Genomic DNA, 21,061 nt, shown 5'->3' on the forward strand with positions numbered 1-21,061 from the left:
CCACCCTTGGATAATCCCATTCAAAAGCAATTGGTCACTTTCTTATATCTATGAACAGACCATAACTGTCTTTTTCTAATACATCAAAAATTTTGAATCTATTTTCTTGGAAAATAATATACCGACGAAAGTGTCTTCCTTCGTGATTTACAGTGTAACAACTTAATTCACCTTGCTTCAACAGCAGGCTCGTGAAGTTTTCGTAGTTTTTCATTGTTGAATGGGTATTTCAGCGGCGTGCCGTCTACTGGGCGAGCATAACCCGCGAAAGCGCCAACGCCGGCCGGCGAGCTTTGAAAGCTCTCGCTGAAATTCGACTGCTCTATAGTAAATCCTCGCTCGGAGACCGCGCGGTGGTGGGGAGAATCATTCAGGCTCCATCCCGGTACGCGATGGAGCGCTTTTCAGTCGGTTATCGCCGTGCGCTGCGTGGAAACTACGTTAGAGCGCCCGGCTCTTTCACGATCTAACCCGGCAGATTACGTTCGGGGAAGACGCGACTCCTGTTTTGACCGCCGAAATCGCCGTCGTCATTTTTTTCTGCGGAGGACTTTATTTCGTTGCGTTTGGCGTGAGTTCCGTGTTCGACGAGCTCAAACGACATTCACTCGCATCGCGTGTATATGCATTTCGTGATTGCTGGAAATAACTGCCACGGTTGCGGATGAATATCGTAACAACGCGGGCCAGGATAACGATATTGGTGCTAAAATTAGACCAAAAACAAGCGGCGGTGACCGTGATGATAAGAAACTGAAAATATATCGAGGATAATCCGAGGACAGCTAGTTAATATGGGCCGTTTCTTTGAGTTCGTCATCGCATTGAGTTGCTTCTCTCTTATAACAGGTAAAAGTCGATGGAATTGTACTATCAGCATGCTGGAGTAATAACAACCATAAGGAAGGCCTTGCAATTTTCATCGACACAAATATATTAAACCTTCCAGGTGGAAAGTTAAACACAAACGTGTCATTTAGATTAAAGTCGTACATTTTTCGCACAGCAATGCAAAAAATATAACGAGTTCACCTTTGCTTACGCCTAAAGTGGAAAAGAAATGGCATATGCTTCGTGCATAATTAAATAAAACAACGGTAATAAATATCACATACAGATTTTGTTTATGATTCGCATCTAGAAATATTAACGAGAAAAGAAAATTTGACATCAACAAAATATGCTTAAACTTAATTTACAAAAAAAAAAGATAAGAATTAATTTGCGAGGGCGTTTTTGTTTATCAACCAGAGTTTGAAGCACGTTCTTTTTAAACACAAATGCGCTAATAATATTATAGATCTGTAATGGAAGTTGATTAATAATAGAGACAATTTCTACGAAAAAGTTCTTTTAGACCCAGTTTCAAACATTTCTGTTTAGCATTTTGGAGGGTTATTTCCACCCCGAAAACGAACATTTATATGTGACGTAATTTTGTTATAAAGTAATATATCATTCTTATTATATAAAAATAGAAGCTCATCAGAATGTTAAGTACCTTCTACTTTATATGGTTAACCGATTACTTGATGTCAATGTATTACTTGTTAAATAATTATTATAAATTATGCAATTTTTCAATCTTATTTGAGTCCACTTGTTTCAAAATTGCTTGATTACAATAGTTTACTTGAGAAAGAAACAAAAAGATGTTTTTCTCCTTTTATTTAGGTAGGAGCGAAACTGGTAAACCATCTTTAGATTCATATAACTCTTAAGAAGACACACATTTACATGATCTACATTATCGGACACTTCACTAACAAAACAAATGAATTTATTTTGACATTTAGTTTTAACAAATAATTTGTTTAAAAAACAGTTCTAGCGAAAGTAAAAGCCAAAGTAATTGTGCGAGGTATATTTCATGTTTTTTTTAACGTTGTAAAATATTTGAAGCAGAGATTTGTTAATGAATACCGAAATTCAGAATTTGAAACATCTTATTTTTGTACACAAATGTATCACTTACATTATAGATCTCTGAAAAATAGATACAATCTGATACGAAAAAGGTCTTTTAAACGTTTCTGTAGAGTGTCTTGCAGATTTCTGCGGTTTTCAGCGATCACTGGAAAGACGACTTTTACTTTTGCTTTTGAAAAGTACCTAGCACAGAGTGGCTATTTTGAGCTTTGTCTCTCGTTTTTTCCGCAAAAATCTTTGAGCTTCGGCTTTTTAAGTGTGGTTCTGTTTGAATATAATACTGTGTCGTTTACTTCTAACGGTTCTGGTTCTCTTTCGACGGCAATTATTTTCTGAGTAGTTCCCATTGAACTACCAAACCAACCAAAATGTTAAGATATCTGATAGAAAAATAAAAAGTATATGAAAGAACAAATAAGAATTAATTACGAGAGTGTGCTTGTTTTTCTAATTGAATTTAAAGCACCTTCATTTTAAACACAAATATTTTATTAACATTTTGAGTTCACTTGTTTTAAATATATTCCATATTTAGTATTGAAATAATTTACTTAGACAAACATACCTAAAACCAAAGTTTCATAGACCAATGTTCTTATCTTCTCTCTTTAGTTTGAGCGTCAAGCAAAACAGTGTTAATGGCAACTTTTTAAAAAGTTCAAGCATTGCATAGCTTATTTCAGAAAAGTACCCGTCACTTTTCTTATGCAAAATGACTTTTATGATTTTTTTTTAATTTAGTACGTTACAGTGATCGACATTCTGAATAAGTGTATTTATATGCTTAATTCGAACCTATGTCCGGTTTTTGAGATATAGTTGTTCAAAGTTCCACCAAGGGAAATTTTATTATTTTTTCTATAATTTTTGCAATTGTTAATAAAAACCTTACCTTTTTGACAAAATTCGCGCGAAATGGACTGACATTAAAATGTTAAATTTTGATAAATTTATTTGCGATCAGGAATGAATATGGTTTCAATTCCTCCGCTTGGGCTAGGTGAAAAAAATAATTAATAAGTGTAAGTTTTAGGGTCTATACACAAAAACAGAATTTAGCTCTCGTATTTCCAAATTGGTGAAATTATTAATCGTATATGTTCAAAAATATTTTTCACCATGCATTTTCTATTCCAAACCATTTTACAACATGAAGTATAAATCAGAGGAATAAATGCATGTTACAATACTATTAATTAATTTGAATTTTTCAATAAATTCGATAGATAATGAGCCGAAAAAGATAATTAAATAGTCTCAAAGCAATTTATAATAATTAGAAATAATATGTATGTTATATAAAGTGAAATACAATGCAAACCGTTCAGGAATTACAACAAATTCCATTACAACTGTTATATGCTTAGGTCCAAACGTCTCATTAGTGACAAAATTAATTTTTATTTAAGAATTGAATTGTAGTGGTAACAAAGTATAAACAGTGATTAAAATATTTCAAAATATAGTTTCGCTATAATAAATTGCCATTGTCTGGCCAATATAATCCAAAAATAATTATCAAGGGCAAAAACTAAAACTAAATTATTCTGACCCTTCTTCCCAATAAATAATACGACTTTAGGAAGCTAGTGGCTATACATAAAGTAGGTTGCAATCTTTAATTATAGTTTGGTTAGTATTTAACTCCAAGTAGTTTTAAATATAAACAACGCCATAAAAATAAACTTACTTGATATTTATTAAGGTAACTTTGATGTACCAAAATATTCAAGATCAGTTGAGGTATCTCCACTGCTATAGCTTATTGCCTATTGTTCCAAGCTGTTTGCATAACCGGTATAGAAAATTAACATTATACCTAATCAGCATGGGTTTGTACAAAAAGAGTCGAAAATAAGCACTGCTTTATAGACAAAAATTGTCCGTTTCCTTGGACGTCATTAATAGGCACCGACTTGTTGAAAACATTCAACAAACTTGAAATTCGACATCAGTCATGTCGAATAGAATTTTATTAAACTAAATTTTAGTATTCTAGAACTTCTCTAATTAATTGTTAAGTTGATACTAAACACTACGCCACTACAGCAACAAAACAACCTAATAAATACCTACAATAAGTTTAGCACATGCATCAGACTGGCGCTTTCTTGAATGCAAATTGATTAAACAATCGGGCAGATTTCTCAATGGCTGATAATTAGAAAAAAAAAGAAGATTCTTCGTTTATCCTCTACCATTAGCATATACAAATACTAAAAACAGGCTAAAAATGGTTTAGCATGGAATCCAATAATGTCTTGTAATATTGGACTAGCTAGACAATAGTTAGAAAAGTTATTTTCAATTCAATAGTTTCAATTTTCAATAGTTGTTATTGTGAAGTATGCTTTTAAGGGTTGTTGCTTAATACTGTATTTGATATGCGTACTCGGACAAAAGTAAAGCAACAAATTATATATTTATTTATATTTAAAAGAAAAATATTTCATTTCAGTTTAACAACATCCTAACTAGCTTCACATTTAAAGTAATATTTCACAGCATTTTGGTGTACTTCCAATCAGTTTAGGAATAGTAAATTATGATGATTATAATATTAATAAGGTTCTGACAGAAGCCTTAAAAAGCTATTAATCCATTGCACTAGAGACTTTAAAAATAACTTTGGTCAAAGTTAGTCAATAGTTTGGTCTCCTGTCACCTTAATAGCCTGGAAAAAAAATCGTATTATGAAATAATTCGTCATGATTACCGTTGAATTTTTAAAAATTTGTTTGATTGCTCTGACCGATTATATAGACAAAATTTTCTTGTTCCCCATATTAACTCTAGATATAGCAACACATTTTTTTTGCCCATACCAAGAACAAATATTTTAAAATTTTCACCTATTTTCTCAATGTGCTCCAAATGCAATGGTCTAACCGATTAGGTAAAAACGTGATGGCCCATAAACTATAATTATTAATTTCAATTTTTTCCTATTGTCTTTTGTTTTTATTAGAGTTAATGCTTATGTTAGGCTGGACTAGGTTTAATGCCTTTGTAACCGTGTAATAATTTGTACTACAACCTACCTGTTAGTTAGGCTTGATGCCTGATAAGAATAAGGGCGACAAAAGTGGACCAAGAAATTATATTTAAGATTATTTCATGAATTAACACATTTAACAATATTAACAGTTGAACATTAGCAATTGATAAAACATCTTGCCCTAATTTTATTTTCCAAGGATTGTTTATTTGGAAACATTTGGATACGAATACAGAGATTTTCAATAGAGTTGAGGTCTGGGGAACGTTATTTTCCCCAAACCAATGTTGAACAACCCCATTAAAATACACTGCTATTATCAAGTTTCATTGTAGGTGTTAAGTATTTGGGATTTAACTTTGTATTGATTGGTCGCCTCACAAGTCTCATTCCATCAGAATTGAATATTTTCTGGAACTTTTTCGCAGTCATTGACCGTCCACTGTAAATGCTTAAAACTTATTGTTAATTTTTTATTCGGAATGTCGAGTAGGTCTCGCAGTAGATAACATCTAATAATTGAGCTGGGTTTCAAATAAAACCATCGATCCTTATTGTGAAAAAGTAAATAACAGAAAGGTATTACGGTTGTAAGTTAGGCGCTAAGTTGAATGTAGTCAAAAAGGTGTTGCGTATTCACTCGACAAAGGAATACGTCGAGGATCTATGATTTACTCCCCCGGGGCCACAAAGGATTTTTTGTCAATACGACCCAAAAGGTCGGTATTATGCGGAAAACAGGTAAATTTTTGGAGACAGCTGCGTGATGGAAAACACATGAACCGGAGACACTTTTGCAAATAACGCGCTGAAAACTAACAAAAAAAAAATTTTAAAGAAAAAGAATTTTTGAATGTTACAAGTTTGCAAGCAATAGTCAATCAGTTGGAGATGCGAAAGCAAATCAGTTGTCATATAGCAATTTTTTTTATTTTTGCTGATATTTTCTGTTCTGATTGGAGAATCATGAACTTTATGACCCTAATAATAACTCTGAATATATGTGGAACTGTTAAATCTGGATCATAAACTGATTGGGCTTTAAATGACTGCAGAATTACAGAAATGCCTAAATATCTCCAAAACTATCAAAACTAAAACGATAAAATTCAATACCTGGGAGCTTCTGAATATGCAGAATTCAAAAATGCTCCCAGCAATGTTGTCAGACTTACCTCTTTTACGTTACACGTCATAATTTTTTATTTTAAATGTTATTAACAATGTTGAAAAACAAATTCTTAACATTTCAGAAATTTCGAAGTTTTTGAACATAGGAAACTTTAAAAGTGTATCAATGAAAGATTACCGTAATTATATATAACACCATCGCGAAACCTGACAACATTGCTGTTAGGATTTATGATATTAACTTATTCCTCTACTTTTTACTGAAAAAGCGGTAATGGATAGAAACAATATTTTCAGATGCTGAGACCTTACCAAGTTCGGCGTGCGCTATTCATTGTGACGTAAAAGTGATAAACTTAACAACATCGCTTTTAGTATTTCTGAAATCTGCCCATTCGAAAGTCTCCAGGAAATGAATTTTATCATTCCAGCGTTGCTAGTTTTGGAGATTTTTTTTAGGCGTTCCGGTACTTTTTACTAAAACCACACTTATTCAGTGTTCAGTATTCAGTAAATGACATAAATGAAGCGCGTCTCCCAAAATTGCAATACTGCATCCAGTGGAAACAGCGTACAATAGACAATACTATTGATTCGAGAAATCTAGTTTCCAATGAGATACCGCTTCACCTTAGAAATCCAAACCTAATTAACAAGTATTTTGTAGACTCTGTGAGATTAATTTCTCATCCTCCAAGTACTGAAACCTTTAGAAGTTACTTATGTTCAAAGCGTCCAAATAAAGAATTCTAGTTGGCATAAATTAATTAAAGTCTAATGGTTCAGGGAATGATGGAATATCTCTTGAGATGCTTGGACTGTGCTGTCCAACAATCGTGCCCGTGTTAGCACACCTGTTTAATTCATGCATTTCCTGCTCTATGAAAAGTTGCAATAATTTTGCCTTATGCCAAATTTAATGCTTTAATCTCTCTGACCTTAGACCAATAGCTTATTGTCAACGCTTTCAAAAGTGTTTGAACAGTGGATTTACAGACAAATAATTCATTATTTTGCTACAGCAACACACTCACAACTGGACTATAGTAAGCCTTTAATTACTACATTTTCTATGCAAAACTCTTTTATTACATATTTAAACCCAAAACAATTCGTAGTTACTTAGAAAAGAGGTCACAGATGGTAGAGATTGATAATGAGAGGTCGGCGGTATTAGTATTGGCCAGATGTGCACCTCAAGGTTCTCTTCTGGAACCTTTGTTATCTTCACTTCGGATATGATTGATTAAATTGAGCAGTGTAGTATGCATCAGTACACCGATGACACCCAATTATATGCAAGTTTCCTGAAGCGTTGCTATTGCTATTTTTTATTTTTTTTGGCCACTAAAGCCAAACTACAAACAGTGGAAAACTCATGTATTTATGGAAACTGTATAAGTTATATTTTTGTACTTTTGTCAAATGTACATTAGCCTTGTCCATTTTATTATTTTAATTATTCTTTTTTTATTTTTATTTTTGTTTTTGCCTATTTCAACAGTTTTAACTCTCTCCTACGTTATTGTTAATCTATTGCTATTGTTAGCTCATTTATTTATTAATTTATGGTATATGTTGTAAAATTTGCCCTATTATAAGTTGATTTATGGATTTTTATTTATTATTTCATTACTTATTTCATAGGCGTAGTATCGTACAATAAGAAATTGGGTTTGTTTAAGTAATAATATCGAGATGGTAACTAATATTAACACTGGGTCTAGTTTCAATTCTTCGCTCAGTTGGAAGAAAAAATCAGCACCTTGGCATTTGAGATGAAAATTGTTGGGTACTTTTTAACAATTCTTAAACCAGACTTACAGAACCTTAAAAATTATCCACATAGTATATACTTTCTGTCTTCTTCTTGTAACCAATAGTCAGTCATTAGTTCTTTGCATCTTACTTTATGTATCTATTTTTTTGCTCGTCCACATCTTAACACTATTTTCTTTTACTTTTATTGCCTCCAGTATTTATTTATTATAATTAATTAAGCTTATGAATTCCAATGACTGATTCTGATCCACTGGAAAAAGCGAACCCGCCATTTTGTTCACTTCTGGCTTGTTTTTCCTTCCATTTCATGTTTTTGATCTTTTCTATCATGAGTTGATTGAAGTTGAAAACAATACAATACAATACACGAAGCAATAGAGCTTGCTACATATACTTTGCAAATACTTCACAACTGGCTATTTGCAAATCTTCTGCATTCCTCCTACGTCGGTTGTTGATGAATCGAACTTGCCCACGTTTCAGTTAAGCTCTGAAGAAACCAATAGGATGATTGGCGAAACGTCGGCAAATAATATTACAGCAGCCTGTGGAAGTTTCTTGACAACTGGCTCGGCACTTATACAGCGAAGATCTAGGATATGGAAATTTAGTAGACGGAAAATATACAGGGTGGGTCAAAAAGTAGATGTCGATACCAAGTTCCTTTTTTTTTTAAATGAAGCACCCATAATTCACGTGGCAAATGAAAAGAATGAGCAAAATAATGAAAGAAATGTAATTTTTTCTCAATTCTACTTTCATTTCAAAATTAAATTACTTTATTTTATTCCTTTTTCATCCACATTGTAACATTTGTTCCATATTTTAGCAGTTCGCATTATAGTTTAACAGAAAAGGAAACTTATTGCTGGCTATGAATTTACAGGAGTGAATGATTTATTTCGGTTTACAGAAGCCTAGAACTCCATTAGCGGCTTCTATGAGACGTATTCTCCCGTAGTTTATTGTCGAGCAATTACAAACAATTATTCAAATCAACCGATCGAGCTACTCGATGAAAACTTTAATACGTCCCATGTAAGTATCATCAATAAATACATTTGCATCCCATTTACATTACTTTCCATATGTAAATGGATCCCTAAGTGTTTTGAGCGATCACTCGACATGTTTTGTTGTGCTCAAGCGGTCGCTTTTAATTAATTGCCTGCGCCAATGCTAATTATTAAACGTCAAGTGGTCGTTTTTTTTTGCTTACTAGGTGGCGGGATGACGTGTCTTTACCACAAGAGCGAAATCCTTAAAATTTTGCCGTGCTCCTGGACGAGATACACGGATTCTCACAGGAAAGATTCATTACGTATTCCGATCTCAAAATCCTTAAACTAGACGTTTTAAAACTCTTATTACGACGGAAACCGCATTTCGGTGACGTTTTCAGAACGCCAGGCACTTTCAAATTCATGACGCGGCCTACATTATGTAATGATGTCACATATAAGCTTCTAGTTTCGGGTATGTTTACCAAAAGAGAGCCATAATATATTCTAGAGAGGCATTACACATTGATAAGTTCGACGGGTATAAGAATAATAATGGGACAAGGAAAATTTCAGCAAAATGCCTCCGATGTCACTCTAAATAATCTATTGCGCAACAAGTTTGATAAACGCCATTTTGTGAATCGAATGCGTAATAAACGGGCGACTGAAGAAGTTTATCAACTTGTACTTACTACTATACCAATTCTACAAATCAGTAGTTTATTGGCACATTTTTGCAAAACCGACGTACGTCAAAAACCCATGACTAAAGTACCGCAAATGTCCGAAGTGGCTGACGACTGTGAGTAACGCATCTGGCTTCTTAAAAAATGTTTTGTAAATGTGCTTTCAAAGTCGTTGTATTTGATTTGTCGCATTACTAATAGTTTTATTTATCTATCTTGTCAATAGGTGAAGTCGATTTTTTGGTATTGCCAACCAAAAAATGTACTTCTATCATGGTACATTATAAAATTATTCTGAGGTTTTTACACGGTTTTAGCAAAGGCCTACGAGCCAATCCATAAAATTTTGTAATTGTTGCAAATATTGCAAATTGCAAAATGGCACAGAGATGAAAACCTCGGCGCTATCCATCTAAATCCGAAACAATGGAAACGCTATGTCTGTGATACTTTTGTTAGTGTGCTCATGGTCAAGAACCATACATTTTACCAATACGTTTTACCAGTAAAATGCCCTTTCTTAGACATTCTTATTAATAGAAAATCAGACCAAATCAGTCTACACAAAAAATACAGACATAGTCTGTCTATTTTCAACTTTCTTGTTCATAGAGCTGTAAAACTATTTCACTGAATCCTTCTGTCATTTTCTCAAATAATTTCTTCATTTCTACACAAACTTCCAAAGAAAATGAGTCAGAAACCAACTTCGCACTTGCTACTTGCTCCTTTCTTACACTTAAAACAATAGTGACCACATATCAACGGCAAAGAATACATTGGAGAGAAAAGACGAAAAATATCAACTATATAGGATAAAAGAATATGAACGAGCCTTAAGCTACGAGAGGTATACTTATCAAACAAACCAAAATTCTTGCATGTAATGCAATTCTTCTACCAAAGAAAAATCGGTTAATCCATAAAAATCTTTCAACAATCGAACAATTTTAACCGCGACTCAAATCTTTACAGAAGTAGAAGGCAAATCAGTTTCAGTTCTGAAGCTCTGAAGAACCCAGCAGGATGATTGGTGAAGCATCAGCAAGTTCTATTTAGAAATCCAGTCGATTTGCTTTGTAAAATTAATGTTACACTCTATAAAAAATATTTTCTTTGTCTTTAGCGCCAGTTATTACTTCAAATGATAAAGTCAGCAATGTAAGTCTAGCTCACTAAGTCACTGTAGATGGATAAACTCGAGATGGTTGTATAATAATTGCATAATTTCCTCGTTCTTAAATAGATAATTTCGACGACGAATCATGTTAGAACATAAGTTAGAACAAAATTTCCGTAAGTTCGATTGTACATTTTTTAGTCAAACCACAGGACTATGAATGGTTTCTTGCGTTTTATCTTTGAGTGAAATATTCATGAACAATTTTTAGAGAAAAATTATGTATATTGTCCACACATTTAATAGCTTGCAAAAGATATGTGTATTATATTTTACCGTTTCTTGATTTTTTCTTAGTTGAGAGTTGAATTCGAGATTTTGTAGAAAGGCCACTAGTATTGACAATGTCATACAATTTTCCTCGAACTTTCCATATTCTCAGAAATTTGCCTCTTTTAATTCCTTATTCTACCGACTTTTTAACATTTCACTTTTCACAAAACGTTTAGATAAATTACATTAAATAACGGTTATTCACTTTTTTCAATGAATAAATTATTTTACAAAGTTGCCAGTTATCGTATTGTATAATAAAATCAAAACCTCCAGTTCCAACGCCTGAGTAATTTCGGCAATAGGTCGTTAGACCTACCTAAATTGTTCAAGACCAGGAATTTATATACATCTTTTGAAACAAACAATTTATAATAAAAATTAAGGTTTCATTTGATTATTTTTCTACATTAGGAGTATATTCTTTGAACAGTTTGGTAAAAAAGTACAAGGACACTGGAGAAATTAGATATTACCAAAACCAAAAAGAGTCCTATCCTTGATTACATCATTGACGTTTTTAATTTTGAGCCGACATTAATTTGCAATAGTATAACCTGCAGGTCTGCGGCGTAACTCTGTTAAGTGTTGTTAATATTTTTTTAATCCTTAATCGCAACATTTCTCATTTAATGTTTTAGGACTCGGTCTCATTCTAATTTGTGTCTGTGTGCGTTTGAATTGATGTCTTTGTATGTGCGTATTCTTAATTTATGTAAGCTATTTTATTATTTCAAAAAATTGCACACATGTAATATTTTTCAAATAATAAGTTTTGAAACAACAGAAAAGGTTCACTCACCAAATGTTGAACCAGTTTGTGTATCCATAAGACAATTTCAAGCTCTGAGACGTAAAACATACAAACTTAAAATATGAACTCGCGTATTTATAAAAATTTTGAATAAATTTGCATACTCATTCTTTTTTTAATGCATTATGCATGCCACTCGCAAGATATTCATCTAGAAACGATTTCGGCGTCCGAAAACACATGTAAATGCCCCGCGATCTGACGACGAGGCAGTAACCCCAAGACGAATTCTTACACCTGGTCACGTGCCACACCCCCAGGAAGTTACTCACCGTAAACGATTTCTAGCCATAATAACATCCCTTCGAGCGGGGCGGGCACTGCCAGCCATGTACAAAATTACAACTCGCACCCAATTTCGTTGTTCGGCTCTAAAAATGTTTTTGCACGTGGGTTGTTAACATATTATGTTTTTTTTTGTTCCCGATATATTATCGACGCAGATGGCTGATTCCCCGGTATTCGATGGAACGTCAAAAGCGAAATTGATCGGTCAATTTCGTTTGGGGAAATTAGACCGTTAAGCAGGAACATTATTTGAGAACATTGGAACCAATTGCGTGTGGTCATTATAGGCTGTATTGACTGTACAGGATAAGTGTATTGTCTCATAAAACATATATTTTTTTAAAAGGAAAACCCAACTTTTTATTAATAATAATTGTGCTTGTCCGTTTCAACATCATATTAAGAAGAGGGATAAAGAGAATAGAAGTTTAGCAAGTCTGCAATGACATTCGAAACTTTAACGACAAGTTTTTTACTTCGCATATCGCTACAACATTCTAATTTTTCTAAAAAAATACTAGTTTTTACACTTGCAAAAAAATTACGATAGCGCCATTATTTTTGAAGGTACATCACTCATATTTGATATTAGCGTTACTCAAAGATATATGCCTATTTTTAATACTTTGCGGGCTATTTTCACTTTTCCAATTCTTTCAACCCTTCTTTCCGTCTAAGCCTATTTTCATATTTTTCAGTATTAGTCGGCCACGAAAAATGGATTGTCCATTTTTTTGACAAATAAAGAAAATAAATTCATATAATTTATTTTAGTGTCAATAAATAAAAAAAAATAAGTAAGGATTTTCCTAAAGTTTAAAGGTAGAAAAAATACTTTGTTGGCAGAAATAGACACATACCAAGTAGATAATTTCTTCAGTGTTTAATGGAACAGCATATGCATATTCCCAGGCATAGCCCCAGAGAGATGGAAACATTTATTTATAACCCCTATATTCAAAAATAGTAATAACTGCGATAACGCCAAATACTGACCTATTTGCATACGATACCTACCTAATACCTAAGGTATTGGAAAGGATGGTTTTGCCAGTGCTGGACGGGGTCTTCCGTACTAGCAATGTTGAGCAGCTGGGTTGGTTCTAATGTGACGAACCTTTTTACTTATACTAACTTCAACGCTGGGGCTCTGGATAACGGCTGTGAGGTGCATTCCGTATATATTGACATCCACAAGACCTTTGGTTTGCTGGACTAAGGAGTATTACAGAAAAAACTTTAAAAGTTTCGTATTATAGGTGTGTAACTATCGTGGATATCAAGCTATCTCCAGGGCCGTACTCAGCAGGTCAGTAATAGAAATAGGGACACATAATGGAAAATTTAAAGTAGATCGTAAAGTATTAATAATAAAATTTGTAAGTTTTTTGGTAGGATCTGCTCATCAATAGCAACGATTTGTCATCACTACCTCATCGATTAAACGTAAAAATCTGTATTATTAATCTGACCGTTGCAAGTATTCTTAATTCTTCCTAAAGCCCGTAAAAATATGAGCGAGGACCGTCTTTATAAAATTATAGGAATTAGCAGGGAGTAGGATAAGTATTATGGTAAATATTCCACGTACCTTTGCTCTTCCGAAAACTTACAGCGCTCCGTTGCACGAATCTCAAAATGATGTATGTTTGTGATTTAATAATTATGAAATAAAAATTAAGGGAAATGAAAGTGAACTAGAATTAGAAACGTAGGAAACTATAACTCCTCAAAGTGAACAGTAGTCGATGGCGTGGTCTGTGTTTCGACAGGTTTAATGTAGTTTGGCGAATAAGCGCTTATCAGTTACGTGCTTGATAATTTTATTAACAATTAATAAATACCTATATTAATAAGTATATAAACTATTTTAAAATATTATAGAGATTGCTGGTATGTAATTCATTAAGTATGTCCATTATGTTTATAAGTTTTTATACATTTTTGTATACATTCCATAATTTGCATTTTGGTAACACACAAATTAAATAACCTTTATTAGAATAATGTCCTAAAACTTCTTATTTTATTTATTTTCATTTATATTTATTTATTATTATTTTTTATTTATTTGCTGGAATAGCGAAACATCGTTATGAGGTATACAACGTTAGGTGACAGTTATTAAGCAAAAGGCGATACATTTGTTGCATTTGGGGGATCTTTCTCAGAGTGCCTGCACTCATTACAAAGAACGAATTTTTTTATTTAATTTAACTAAATTTAAATTTTTGAATCTGTATAATTTTTGCCTCCTAAATTAAAATTTTAAAAACGTTTTCTTCTATCACGTAAGTTTTTTTTATCAACACTAAAAGCATTAACAAATGAAAATCTCGGTTGATTTAAACATTATATTTATTAGTACAAAAATTTATTTTTGAAAGATATCTCCTTCGTAGCCAAAAAACTTAGTTTAGTGGATTTTCTTGTATGTTCCACGGCCGTATTGTCTCTTTTTCATGACCAACATTCCAACGTTCCATCGACTTTGACATCTGGGTTAATTTTCTTTTATATCTTGCTGTAACCTCTCACATTGGTTCTCACTCACGGCATCAAGATTTTCGGGAAAGTAGGCCAGATGTCAGTAAAAAAGTGTTGTTTTATATTTAAATTGTATCCCATTTTCCTAAATTTCTTTGTACCATGTATTTGTTGGATATTTGTTGTTTCCCAGAAAATATTTTATAATATCATTAAGGAAACCCATGCAAACTTTTCAGATTCCATCATGGTATTCACAAAGTCTTCCTTTAATTTTGCATGCAGAGAGTGGGAAATTTTTCATATTGCTATTTAAAACATACTCCATTTTTATTTAAAGCTCCAACGTACACCCTCATCAAGCTTAATATAATATGTAGCGGTGGTAAGATGATTTTTCGTAGTTCAATAAGACTATTGTGAAGAATATTTTTTGATCCAGAATTTAAATTAACCCTTTTTTAGTCACTTCTTGTTCATCAAATGTTGTTGTCTGTTTCTACTGTCCCACTCACCCTAGTAGAAATCCCACAATTTTTAAGTCACCACAAATCATCGAACCATAGTCTTTGTAATTGATTTTCTCAAGCAGTAGTTCCAGATTTTCGTAGCATTATTTCGTTTGCACAGAATGGACATGAGGTACAGATGCAAGAACATTTCTTTTGCGCAAAAGAACAGCTTCTCTTGGTCGAGTCAATCAAAAGCCTCCAGTCTTCAGAATTGTAGTCTGTACCAAGTTTCTTTCTATGTTAGGAATATCAGTACAATAAACAACCGCTTTATTCAAAAGAACCTACAAATTTAGTCTCACGCTTCCTGAAACATGAGACTTTAACGTGTTGTGCTAGTAAATTTTATTTCGAAGTCCCGATGGTAACATTCCCGAAAGATCCTTAACTAAACCTAAGTATCTCACTAAGTCGTTAAGTTCTGACTGTGGTTGCTGAGAAACACTCCATATATTACCATCATCACTAATAGTATTTTCATCTATTTAAGATTCAGTGGAGCGGGGGGGGGGGGGTATCTTCTTCTAAATAAGGTGATTCTCAGGTATCGGAATATCTGGGCCTCATGACACTGGCTTAATTGCAAACCTGAGGTTAGCATCATCCATGTCTTTCCTCCTCCAGATTTGAGGATGTCCAGACAGACATTAGATAGTCTTTTTCCGGTGGTTAGTAATGATTCTGTGCAGTTGCTAGTGATATTGTTCTGCATTTCATTCAAGATAATTTTTTTTTCATTTTAAATAATGGAGATTCGACTAGGTTTACCAAGTCTGGTACTCATTAAGTTTCAGACATTGTCTTCTGTTCTCAACATCTTGCGACTAGCTGTGCATTTAAGGTGTTACAGGACGGTGGATACTACCAACTTGGGTTATTTTTCAAATTTTACTTATAAGAAAGCCGTTTAGGAGTAGCTATTCAGAATCCTGCAATTGGAAACGAACAGTTTACCAGTGGAATCCTATTGTGGGATGAAGAACGTTCTCGTATGACCCTGAATAAGAGAGTGGCTTTTGGAATATTTGAACCTTTCTCCTCAGATAAAAATTTTGTTGGGACAATCCACCATGAACAGACTACCCAAGGTAAGGTCGCCTGGTTGCAATGTGTTAAAAGTTCTTCACATACCTTAGCAACAATATGTGGCGCCCAAGGTTTGTCTTAATCATCAATTTTGACTTTAAAATAAGCGTAGTACTGCTTTTCGTTAAACAGGGGTGCAATTTTAAGTCTAAATTTCTCGAATATTTTTACGGTCTTGACTTATAATGCTTACTAGCCTCATAAAGTGATTGCCTACAACAAACTTTTTGTATTGTACCTATTTTTAAAGCGACATCTCAAAAATTGTTTCGCAATTAGTTTAGTTAGTTATAACTCCAAAAATATGAAAAATACCAAATCATAAAAAATAAAACTCTGCGAAGCAGACTTTAATGCCGCCGGCAACTTGTAACGCAAAACAATACCAACACGAAGTAGAGTACGACCGAGCAATAGGAAGGATCGTTTACCCTCTAGGTCGACTTTATAATATTATCTCGGATAGATGAAGACATTTCAGCGATTTACTGCGGTCCTTCTGGGTGGTCTCTAACTACTATGCTCCCATGTACCCACGGTTCATACTTCAGCGAAACGTTTCAACTAAACAACACTTTTACTAGCCATTAAAACCGAGAAAATTATACGCGAGAGGAGTCTGTTGTGGCGAGTTAATAATAACCTGTCCGCGTCTTCTAGACAACCTACGAAGTAATTCGATGCCCATCTGCTTTCAGTAAACAAATTTCGGATTTTATCGGCCCGCGATATTAATAAAAAATAAAGTTAATTATTACCCATCGATTTTATTTGTGGGTATAAGTTCGGCTAATGATAATTACCGGGTAACGTTGTAAATTTGGAGGTGTTAAAAACGACCAACTTCTAATTTAAGAGCCGCCAGATATAATGGTTTCGGCGTCGCCTCTATACGTTTTACTAATTATTTCTGAACTTTTAATGGTCGTTATTTATTAAATGATTGCCACCTTTGTGTTTTAATTGTTATTTTTGGTTGATTTATCGCCTTCGTTGTTGTCTAGCGTCGACGTTTTAAATGAAACGCCCGTGCAGTTGGTCAAAATTGACCGGCTACCAAGGGTACTATCGTCATTCTTTCGTCCTTTTTACAAAACTTCTTAATTCCTCCTGTGTCGGTTTTTCTTGGAATAGTTTCAGTTAGGCTATGAAGAAGTCAAAAGGATGATTGGCGTAACGTTAACAAGTTTGAAAAGTTGAATGGAGGTGGCTTTTACTTTATGAAAATCCATTTAACGAAATAAATAACAACAAAAAGTTCATATTTTCACGAAATTATATATTTTCACATGACAATTGTTTCGACAACACCTTGGCTTTGTCAAATGTGATATTTACAAAATACCTGCCACTATATATACCGAAAAATAACCATAAAATCTTAATTAATGTTGTTGTTAGCATTTAAGTTTAATAATGGAGAGGCATTTAATTGATCGTTACGCAATACTTTGGAATGTCTCATCTTGTTAATCTGCATGGCTTCCAAAAAATATAATTTTTTACTTTTTGTGGCTGTATGTAAAATATCAAAATTGTCGTGAAAAATGTATTTTTCTGTGTTTAAGTGTGTAGCATAATTAGAATCTAGACTATTGTTTCAAAGCGCTCTGCGAGGTTTGTTAATGCGTTTCATGGAGAATCTACTTGTTTGTCCAATACAAATTTTAGGACAAGATCCGCATTTCAACCTGTAGACACCTGATTTTTGATACAAAATAATTTTGGACTAAAGATACTATTAAGCAATCAATAAGTCTTGTTTCACCAATGGGTTAACCTGTTTCGGAGTGAGGCTGAAATCTACTAAATCACATCCACTGGTAGAATACTGGGAAATAAGTTTTGTACATTAAAATACAATAGTGGTGCGTTAGAAGGGATTTTGATATCTTTAATTTTGTTGATTAATTCAAAAGAATTTTTTATCGCAAATTTTGGTTTAAAATCTGTGTGGAACTTTAAAATATTTACTAATTTTGTTGAGAATTTAAATGCTGGAACTGTTACATAAGACTCGACTAGTCTAATGGGCATATCTTGTTTATGTAATTTAACTAAAAAAATAACTTCGGCGGTTGTGGATTCATAATTGTTAAAAAATACTTGTCTTTGTTACTAAATAGTGTGGAGTTAGTAATTACTTCCTTGACTTCTCTTTGATATAACTCGGTGGGATGGTGTTTGATACATTGGAAAAGTTCTGGTTTAAGAAAATTGTTGATTTTTTTAAATATATCGATAGATAGATAGGTCGATAGCTATGACTGTCTTCCCTTTATCTGGACGGGTAAATATTATGTTATTTTCAGAAGCTTTGTTTTTTATAGTTTTTACTAGTGACATTTGAGAAATTTATTGGTGTTTGTTGTTATCTATTAATTGAGAGTTTATTACATTCGCTAATACATCTTTGTTTAAATTAGAAACGTTAATGTCCTTAATTACTAATTCACAGTGGATTCCTAAATTTTAATTCTTTATTATTGTTCGAGTTTTGTTAGTTAAAGTTGAAACCTTTTTCCAGAAATTAAACTTCATTTTTAGAAAATGTTGTGTCTGTTAAGTTTATGAACCTGTTGTAAAATTGGTGGTCGGTATACTTTTTAGCAAGTTTGACTCAACAAAAACCGACGCAGGAGGAATCCAGAAGTTTTGTCAAAAGTATTACAGTAGCCTGTGGAAGTGTCTTTGAAAAGTTATTCTTTCGTCTTGTCCATTTACTATTTGTTTGTTGATTGGTTATTTTTTTAAGATTTATATTTCTAGCCTCGATTACCTACAAAGTTGGGTTAAACTCGAGTTTAACTTTTAAAAATAAAAATTGCCATGACTGTAATAATTTTTGTGCCAATAAAAATGAAATTGAAATTGAAAATATATGAATACAATCTACTGTATTATTGAAATATTGTTAGAATATGGCTGTGTCTTGTAGAAATTACTCGATAAACAATCTCATTTCCAATTAAACACCCGTACTGTTGGTTAAAATTGATTAGCTACCAAGTTTCGTTATTTACTTGATCTTGTCAATTTACTATTTATTATCTACAGATAATCTACAACTTTGAATTGTTCACGTTAGTTTTGGATATTAGTATTGGTCAGAGTATCAGAATCTTATGAGAGTAATAATTAATGCACAATTGAATAGAGAATGCAGTGGCCATTACAAGAAACCAGTGGCGCATCTAAATTTTAGATAAAGACTTCAGTTCGTGGAAAGAATTTATTTCAATTCTTGTGTTTAATTTTAAATTTCTTTCTCCTTGTTTCGAAAATCTACCAGAGAAAGATTATGACGTTCAATAAGCAAGTTGAAATCCGTTTTCTGATTTTGTATATTTCTTCAACCCAATGTTTTACCGAGCGTCATTAGTTAGAACGTGTAACGGGTAAAGTCGGAACTAATTTTTGAATTAGTAGCATACCACCAATCAAATTATTGCCATCGGAGTGGCTATTCTCCACTGAAACTAACAATTCCAATAATTTAACAAAAATCGCCGTTGTTTTTCATCTAATGACTTACCGGGTATTATAAACTTAATGGAAATTTCGCGTCACAAAACTCGACTCCCTCCTAAAAGTTTGTTATTACAAAATACAAACACTCGCATCAGGCTTACTTATGGTGTAGATCCGAAAGACTGTGCTGCCACCTAGCGATTGGCAGGATCCCGACGCTCTTTTCCAATAATAGAAAACGCATATAGAAAAAACGGCAATTGTATTTCCGTGATCAGCAAATGATGACGGAAAGTAAAACATTAGGATAAAGCACTTTGGTTTTTATCCTAATTACATTCAATCCAATTTTTCTGCAATAACCCGGTGGGGAAAAAGAATAATTTTCTGTAAAAAAAGAATAAATGTAGCACTATGACTTTTTAATGTCATTTGATAATTAAATTAGGGCCCAACAAGCCAATCTAAACCTCATTTTAATATCTACCTCCGAACCTAAAATATAAATAGAAAAAGGTTGGATTTTTTTATCATGCCAAATTACAATCTAAATAAAAAAATATTTATGTTTATTATTTTATTTACAATACCAACTAGCTGACATTTCTTTTTGACATGCTTAACCTTTTTAAATATTTAGTAATATCACAATAAAAAATTGATTTAATCACTGACTCGGTCCCTAATCAATTGTTATCAATTTTATTAACTATAAACATATTTAATTAGTAACCCACTTAAAAAATGAACGTCTCCTCTGACAGAAATTATTCATTTATAATTATCAATATTGCAATGAAAACAAAACTTGTTTTTTATTACTATTTTTACTTATAAATTAAGTGGATTAGACTCCCCGATTATAAATAGTTTTTGGTTTTGGATAGTTTTTTTATTTTTGGGTTATTTTTTATTTCTAGCAATAATAAATGGCTGATGACCCGATGAAAACTATATGCACGAACAAGACAAATTTAACATTCATAACGTTCTAAAAGTTCTGCGAATCGTTATAATATGCAGGGTGTTGCCTAACACCTCAAAATTTTCATTATTAATCAGTCAAAAAAGACATTCCATTGACATTTGCCACATAGAATAAGGAAGGATTTATTTAGTACTTTACTTGTAAAATTTTCAATTATTTCACTGGCGGAGATGCGGGTAACGATTTCATTAGTATAACATTAACAAATGAATTAATAGTGACTATGATATCGAAGGGACAAGAACAAAGAAAAATGCCGATTATTTTAATACACATTTTAACAATTAATCGTCAAAGACCAATGAAAAAAATTAATAGTAATACTAGATATTTAAAGAGGGCAAACCATGTTAAAAAGCTGAAATGTGTCGAAGGCGTTCTGGCAGGTTGGCCTTGGCTTTCTAGCAATCTTGCTATTAACCACAACAGGAG

General features: G+C 32.9%; 1 protein-coding gene across 1 annotated transcript in view; it reads left to right on the forward strand.

Annotated features, from left to right (window-relative positions):
• The first annotated feature begins 435 nt into the window (after positions 1 to 435).
• The window catches only part of LOC132699071 (roundabout homolog 2-like), a 573,699-nt gene continuing 553,073 nt past the window's right edge, over positions 436 to 21,061 (forward strand). The window contains exon 1 of the mRNA XM_060665539.1: positions 436 to 849. Within this exon, the coding sequence (XP_060521522.1) occupies positions 795 to 849 (55 nt within the window). The 5' untranslated portion in view covers positions 436 to 794. The remainder of the gene's footprint in view (positions 850 to 21,061) is intronic.

This window comes from Cylas formicarius, unplaced genomic scaffold, assembly GCF_029955315.1.
Source record: "Cylas formicarius isolate icCylForm1 unplaced genomic scaffold, icCylForm1.1 PGA_scaffold_3__17_contigs__length_32017465, whole genome shotgun sequence".
NCBI lineage: Eukaryota > Metazoa > Arthropoda > Insecta > Coleoptera > Brentidae > Cylas > Cylas formicarius.